Here is an 8302-nt window from a genome sequence, read left to right on the forward strand (position 1 = left end):
GTAGGAGTTGGGGGGACCAGGCCAGCCTCCTAATGGGCGGTGAGGGCAGTCAGTTCTGGGGAGTGATTTGCAGGATCATCAGTTATGATTAAATATCTCCTCTCCCTGCCAGCCTATCACAGTGCTCCAAGTTCTACATTACCATTTCATTTGTTCCTTCCTTCCTTCATTCCCTAAAACTCTTAAATTGGCTCTATCTTTCAGCTGTAAGTCCCCTGTTAAAATACAAAAGCCCTGTGAGGGGATACCTTCTAGCCATCAGTGAAGACTGAGCTGTTGGGACCCCGGCTCCCCAGTAGGGGCTTGAAGGAGACAGCTCCCTCTGACCAGTCTCCCGGCCCCTCCCTCGACAGCTCAGGAAAGTTGGTGCCTGGCTGTCGGGTGAAGCTGGTGAACCAGGACACAGAGGGCATTGGCGAGATCTGCCTGTGGGGCCGCACCATCTTCATGGGCTACCTGAACATGGAGGACAAGACGTGCGAGGCCATTGATGAGGAAGGCTGGCTGCACACGGGCGACGCTGGCCGACTGGATGCCGATGGCTTCCTCTACATCACTGGGCGCCTCAAAGGTGAGCACCCCAGGCCAGGCACGGTGGCTTATGCCTGTAATCCCAGCACTTTGGGAGGCTGAGGCAGGCAGATTGCCTGAGCTCAGGAGTTCAAGACCACTCTGGGCAGCACAGCGAAACCCCATCTTTACTAAAAACACACACAAAATTAGCTGGGCGTGGTGGCATGCACCTATAATCCCAGCTATTCAGGAGGCTGAGGCACGAGAATTGCTTGAACTCGGGAGGCAGAGGTTGCAGTGAGCTGAGATCGCCTCACTGCACACCAGCCTGGGAGACAGAGTTAGACTCTGTCTCCAAAAACAAAACCAAAACAAACAAACAAAAAAAGGCAAGCGCCCTGGACAGCTGCAGTGGGGTGGGGGCAGGAATTCCACTGCCACCACTGTTTATACCAGCTGCTGGTCTTGAGCCTTTATTAAGTGTCACGCACCTTTAGTGACATCATTTTATTTACTCCACTCTCCTATGGGGCACGTACTATTAACCTTAACTTGTTAATGAGGACATCCAGAGAGGTTAAGTAACTTGCCCAATGTCACCCAGCTAGTAAATGGTGGAGTTGGAAATCAGACCCCTAGAGAAACAAGGCAAGTCTTTCCAGAAGATTCAAGAGCATACATATTATGTATTTTTATATGCAACACAGATGTGATGGGGAATAGCATGCGAATTGGATATAAAATTTAAAATAAGACAAACTTCCCACAGAGACAGGTGTAGTTGGGGATGCCTCTGTGGAAGGATGTTCTGCCTGCTTCACCCAAGTTGGTGTCATGCCCGCAGCACCCACGTGGGAATCCCGCACCAGGGCTTCATGGGGGAAACTGAAGCTGAGTGAGTGGGGAAACTACTTTGTGGACGTCATGCAGGCAGTGTGAGACCGTGCCCAGGCCCCAGCTAATGGCCATGGAGGCTCGGTAACCCCAGGGAGGGACAAAAGTTCGCGGTGGCGTTTGGGCCCTGGGATGTGCAGGCTGGTGAGCCCTGGCAGGTACCCTCCAGTGAGACCCCAGGAGTGACAGGTGGCTGCTTGGATGTGCCATGGGCGCCGCCTAGTGTGCCTCTTTGTGATGGCAGATGAGGGGGACCCACATCCCTGCACGGGGGAGGATAGTAGCCAGAAAACCAAATTCAACCAGAGCCGGCCCTCCTTTCAGAACTAGTATAGTGAGAGGTAAGGGTCCAAATAGTTTTTCTCCAAATACATATCCAACTGACATGGCATCCTTTCCCCATTGCCTTGCAGTGATACCTTTGTCCTTTATGAAGTGACTGTCTATGAGAGAGGTCTATGTGTGGACTCTATTCTGTTCCCTTAGTCTATTTGCCTATCTGTGCACCAATACCCAGTGTCTTAATTTCTATAGCTTTATGACAGGGCTAGATATCTGGCTTAGCCCTACAACCTTGGTTGTCTTCTTCAAGATGACCTTGGCTATTCTTGGCCATTTTCATTCCCATATGAATTTTAGAATTATTATATGTTTCTTCAAAAACTGGGTGGAATTTTGATTTTGATTTCATTGAATCTATAGATCAATTTGGTGAGGAAAATACATCTTTATAGTATTGTCTCTTCCAATTCACAAATATGATAAATCTCTCCATTTACTTGTCTTTTTTAAAATTTGTTATTACTATTATTATTATTTTTGAGATGGAGTCTCGCTCTGTCGCCCAGGCAGGAGTGCAGTGATGCGATCTCGGCTCACTGCAAGCTCCACCTCCCGGGTTCACGCCATTCTCCTGCCTCAGCCTCCCGATTATTTAGGTCTTTTTAAGTTTCTCTCAATAATGTGTTATTTATTTATTTATTTATTTATTTATTTATTTATTTATTTTTGAGACAGTGTCTCGCTTTGTTGCCCAGGCTGGAGTGCACTGGTATGATCTCAGATCACTGCAACTTCTACCTCCTGGGCTCAAGTGATCCTCTGGTCCAGCTTCACCCTCCTAAGTAGCTGGGACCACAAGTGCGAGCCACCACACCTGGCTAACTTTTTATTTTTGTAGAGAGGGGGTTTTGCCATGTTGCCCAGGCTGGTCTTGAGTTCCTGAGCTCAAGCCATCCTCCTGTCTCAGCTTCCTAAAGTGCTGGGATTATAGGTGTGAGCCACTGCCTCCATCCTATGTTTTCTAGCATAGAGATTTTTGCACATCTTTCCTTATATTTACTTCTAAGAATTTTTATGGTATTTTAAATAATATCACTTAAAAGTTTTTTTCAGCTCAGATGTTGCTGCAAAAACATTTTTTGTCTTCTATTTGTTTGCTGCTGGTATATAGAAATACAACTGCTTTTTGCATATTGGCTTTGTATCAAATGACCTTTTGTGGATCATTTGATCAGACCACATATTCAATCCAGTAGTGTGTGTATTCTTTTGAATTTTCTATGGACACAACGATATCATCTGCAAATGACAGATGAATTTTTTTCTTGCCGTATTGCACAGGTTAGGACCTCCAGGACAGTGTTGAATAGAAGTGGTGATAGTGGTCATCCTTGTTTTGTTCCTGATTTCAGGGGAGAAGCATTCACTATCTTATCATTAGTATGTTTGGCTGGGCACAGTGGCTTACACCTACAGTCCCAGTACTTTGGGAGGCTGAGGCAGGAGGATTGCTTGAGCTCAGGAACTCGAGACCAGCCTGGGAAACATAGTGAGATCCTGTCTCTATTTATTTAAAAAAAATTACTAAATCTTAAAAAAAGTATGTTTGCTGTAAAAATTTTTAGATGTTCTTTATCAGATTAAAGATGTTCCTTTCTAGGCTTAGTTTGCTAAGGGTTTTTAAAAATCATTTACTAATGGTAAAAGATGCTGGTGAGAATGCAGAGGGCGGTGGTGAGGAGAAGAGGGCAGGAATGAGGTAGCAATGATGAGGCATATGTGAGGGAGGCTGGGTTTTTGTCTTCCCACATTTCCAGAGTCTGTCTTTTCCTCTTCACCTGACTTCTGCTGTCCTAGACAAACCCTGATCATCTAGACACTTGCCATGGCTTCCTCTCTAGCCAGCCTGCCCCCTGAATAACCACTCTTCACCCCAGCTACCACAGTATCCTAAAACTTTGATCTCACACCATTCAGTGATTCCCACCTACCTGCCCACAATCCAGCTCCTGAGCCAGCACTGGAAGCCTCTGAGATCTGCCCTGCTACTCTCCAGCCTCTGCCTCACTTGCTACCTGCAGTTCCCTTAAGGCCTGTGAGCTTCTGCTTCTGTCCTGCCCTCTGCCTGCCAACCCCATTCATGTTCACCATACAGCTGGGCCTGATGCTTCCCTGCCCTGGCCCTGCAGCCCCTGTGCCTCCCTCTGTCTCGCTGCCCCCCTGCACTGTGGGCTCCTTGCAGCCATGGACAGCCTTGTTCTATTCTGTGCCTGATGTCAGCACAAGACCTGTGCACAGAATGTGGCCAACTAATCTTTGTTGAATTAGATAGAAATGAGGGACAGGAGTACAGTCTCACTAAAATTAGTCAATGTGCATTCGTTAAATTTATTTTATTTAATTTATTGCCATCTAGCCTAGAAGTAAGCCATCATTACTATCAGAGAACAGCAGGCTAGGGCACTGAGTGCCTGGCAGTCTGTTGGACAGAAGGAAAGAAGGGGAGAGGACCTTCCAGGGAGAAGGGCGCAAGCAAGGGGAGAGGCATCCTAGCAGGGCAGGTGAGAGCATGGGCTCTGGAACTGGACTGGATTTAAAATCTTAGCTCTGCCACTTACTAGCATGTGAGCTTGGACAAGTTACTGAACGTCTCTGTGCCTCAGTTTCCTCATCTGCAAAACAAGAGTGTCTGCTTCATTATAGGTTTATTGTGACAATTAAATGAATTACTGTATGTGAAGTGCTTAGCATGGTGGTGAGTGCTGTGTGAGTGACAGGGATGGTCACTTTGCTTAAGCAAAGGCAGGGAAGGGAAATGACATGGGCTATTTGGGGGCAGGAACTGGGGCTGGCAGAAGGGGACATGGATGAGATGCCTGAGCAGGCTGAGTCTTGGATGACAAGCTGAGGAGAGGGAACCCTGGATGAGCATTTGTCGTTGGGGTGCTGCCAGCAGCCCCCCAGCAGGTGTGAGTTGCTTTGGAGGGCCTGCCACTGCTTCTTGGCTCCCAGAGAGGGGGCGTCTCCAGCTGTGCTGCCTGCTGTGCTGAGGTTTCTGGGCTGTGGCTAAGGCTTGGGTTGTGGTTCAACTGGGGCACCTGGACTACATTCTGTGCCGGGGGCCTGGCCTTGCCTCCCCAGAATTAATCATCACAGCTGGTGGGGAGAATGTGCCCCCTGTGCCCATCGAGGAGGCCGTGAAGATGGAGCTACCCATCATTAGCAACGCCATGCTGATTGGGGACCAGAGGAAGTTCCTGTCCATGCTGCTCACCTTGAAGGTGTGTCTGGGGGGCTCCGGCTCAGAAGGAGCAGCCAGTGAGGGGGTCTGTGGGTCTGGCTGGCAGCCACATTCAGCACAGGGGACATCCAGATCTCATGGCTTCATTTTGGAATGACTCAAGTCCATGCTGCCTGCACTGTTGGAGCAACTGTGGCATGCGGAAATTCCTTCTGTCCCACATAAGCCACCGTGATGATCCTTTACATGTTACTGGCACTTTCCCGTTTACAAAGTGCTGCTGCCCTCCCTCGTTGCTCTCTGCAGGTACTTGAGCCCCAGGGTTGTAGACAGGCAGGAGTTATGGTCCCTGCTTTACAGACAATAACGTCACTGACCGAGCCCTTCTAATTATCAGACCACTGCTCCTTCCACAATAACACGAGGCTCAACACAGTAGCAGCTACTCATTCTAGAACCGTCTCTTTGAAACAGAGCTCACATGATTCACACCCTTGCCGACAGCAGTAAGACCTCCTCTAGGACCAGGGCTTACATCTTGTAGGGTAAGGCTTGGTCCTCATCTGATCTCTGGCTTTTCAGTGCACTCTGGACCCAGACACCTCTGACCCGACTGATAATCTGACTGAACAAGCTGTGGAGTTCTGCCAGAGGGTGGGCAGCAGAGCCACCACAGTGTCTGAGATCGTAGGGAAGGATGAGGCCGTGTACCAGGCCATCGAAGAGGGGATCCGGAGAGTCAACATGAATGCTGCAGCCCGGCCCTACCACATCCAGAAGTGGGCCATTCTCGAGAGAGACTTCTCCATTTCCGGTGGAGAATTGGGTAGGTTTTTTTCTCTTCACCGTTGCAACGGCTGTGTGGGAAGGCAGAGGCCAAGGCAGTGCCTAGGAGGTGCCCGTTATGAAGCAGCCATGGCAAGAAGGTCATGGCAGGAATCTGGGTGACACCCATCTACTTCCTGTTGGAGGACACTGACGGCTCCATGCATGGGCTTGTGGTTATGTGGAACCTGTTGAATGTTTAAGATATGTGCTAGAACTTTCTTTTTTTTCTTGAGATGGAGTCTCGCTCTGTCACCCAGGCTGGAGTGCAATGGCATGACCTCGGCTCACTGCAACCTCCACCTCGTGGGTTCAAGTAATTCTCCTGCCTCAGCCTCCTGAGTAGCTGGGATTATAGGCGTGGGCCACCATGCCCGGCTAATTCTGTATTTTTAGGAGAGACGTGGTTTTTCCGTGTTGGTCAGGCTGGTCTCGAACTCCCGACCTCAGGTGATCTGCCGGCCTCGGCCTCCCAAAGTGCTGGGATTACAGGCATGAGCCACTGCGCCCAGCTGATATGTGCTAGAACTAATCTGAACATGACATTTAACTTGGCCTTGACTATGGGACTATTTTCCCCTAAAATCACAATGGAACTACCAGGCCAACACTAAGGCCCTGTTAGTGTTCAGGCTGGAGTCATGTGGTTCTAGGGGTGAGACTACTGTGATCTTCTGGAAAGTCAGCTTGTGTGATAAAGGGATAAGGCTGTTCCGGAGCACTGCCTACAGAACCCGGAGAGGGCTCTGGTGCAGCCTCAGCTGAAGTCACTCTTGGCTGTAGCCAAGAGATGTTCATGGGGTGTTCATGGAACAGGGGAGGTAGAAATGGTTATGCCAGTGTGATTCCCTCAAATTCATTAAGGCTGAACCCAGATGCAATTGTCTACAGCAATGCTGAGCTGCAATTAAAGACCTTGAGCTTATCTGGCTGTCTGCTGCCAGCACACTGAATGCAAGGTCAGACAGAGATGTCCTCGCTAAGTAGTTAATACAATGATTTTAACGCAGAAAGTTTCCAGTTACACAGTCAAGAGTGAGTTAGGCACTTTAAGCTACCCAGGACCTCAAATCAGAGCTCTTTCAACCTTGTTTTTGATGTGGTAAATCAAGTGCAAGAAAAGGAATTAGGGGAAGACCTCTCACAAAGACCACAGCAGAGGCTCCCCATAACCTGGACGTCCCCTGGCCCCGTCACAACCATCAAAGCATAATGTTGTATGAACATTCACAAAAATGCAGAGGTGATGTGTACTAGTTATCTAATACATTGCTGTGTAACAAATGACCCCAAAAATGTAGCCGCCTAAAGCAATAAACATTTATTATCCACATTTCTGTAGCTCAGGAATCCAGGAACAGCTTAGCTGAGTGGTTCTGGCTTGGCTCTCATGGGATTACAGTCACTATGAGCCGGGTGCAGTCACTTGCAGCTGAGGGTCCACCTCCGTGCTCACTTACATGGCTGTTGGCAGGCCTCAGCTCCTTGCTGGCTGCTGGCCAGAAACCTGTGTGTGGGCAGTGGGCCTCTCATGGCTTCCTGTGTGTCCTCACAACATGGCAGCCGGCTTGCCCAGGAAGAGTGGTCCAAGAGAAAGCCCAAGACAGAAACTTAGTCTATTTTTTTTATTGCTTCAACAATTTATTCATTCAAGAGACGGAACAAATAAATCCATTTCAGAGAAAATGGACTGAGGATCAAAACTGGGTGCAGGTCAAGGATAAGGCAGATGTAGCTTATACCACCTTCCTATGTATATAAAAGAAACTGCAGTCTTTTATAACCTATTCTCAGAAATGACATACCAATCCTTCATCTATACTCCACTGCCCACAACCAGCGGTATAACACAGGAGACTACACACAAGCCATGTGAATACCAGGAGCCATCACTGTCTTGGAGGCTGGCCACTGACTGTCCTGATTATCTGGCTTAATTCCTGAGTTATATATAGGACTCACTGAGTGTGAGTCTTTACCACACACATTCTCAGAATTCTCAGAGAATTTCTCACTCATTTCTTCTCATTTCCCTTTTAGGTCCCACGATGAAACTGAAACGGCTCACAGTTTTGGAGAAGTACAAAGATACCATTGACTCCTTTTACCGAGAGCAAAAAATGTAGTCAGGGCCCATGCTTGCAGTTTCTACAGAATAGAGGGCAGGCGTTCCGAGCCTCTTCCTGAGCCCCAGGTCTCTTCAGTCTGGACACAGGCATTTCTGGCAAGTCTGTTAGATCTCCAGGTCAGGGCACAGCACTGGCTCCACATTTACCAGGTCTTACGCCAACAATAGCTGACAATTCCGACAAGCTTCACGTGTGGGTAGTTTTAATTCAGTTTAAGTATTGCTTTTTGTTCAGGTGACAAATGAGGTCAACTCTCCTTCCAGAACGAAAGGGCTGATAATTTTTGGCCTTAGTTCCAGGTAGATTAAAAAGCTGCTAGCTCACATACAGGACAGCCAGCAGCAGGCTGTGGAGGGGGTGGGAGGGAGATGGCTGATACTGCTCGTGTGCGCTGCAGGAAAAGAATCAGTTACAACTT

The 8302-nt window shown here is 48.4% G+C and overlaps 1 protein-coding gene across 2 annotated transcripts in view; it reads left to right on the forward strand.

The window, feature by feature from the left end:
* Positions 1 to 8253, forward strand: part of LOC105493145 (acyl-CoA synthetase bubblegum family member 1) — a 64654-nt gene extending 56401 nt beyond the window's left edge. For both annotated transcript variants that reach the window (XM_011760608.2, XM_011760610.2), the window contains 4 exons: positions 354 to 571; positions 4831 to 4970; positions 5513 to 5756; positions 7796 to 8253. In XM_011760608.2, the coding sequence (XP_011758910.2) occupies positions 354 to 571; positions 4831 to 4970; positions 5513 to 5756; positions 7796 to 7881 (688 nt within the window). In that variant the 3' untranslated portion in view covers positions 7882 to 8253. The remainder of the gene's footprint in view (positions 1 to 353; positions 572 to 4830; positions 4971 to 5512; positions 5757 to 7795) is intronic.
* The last annotated feature ends 49 nt before the right edge of the window (positions 8254 to 8302 follow it).

The sequence above is a fragment of the Macaca nemestrina genome, chromosome 7 (genome assembly GCF_043159975.1).
Source record: "Macaca nemestrina isolate mMacNem1 chromosome 7, mMacNem.hap1, whole genome shotgun sequence".
Classification (NCBI taxonomy): domain Eukaryota; kingdom Metazoa; phylum Chordata; class Mammalia; order Primates; family Cercopithecidae; genus Macaca; species Macaca nemestrina.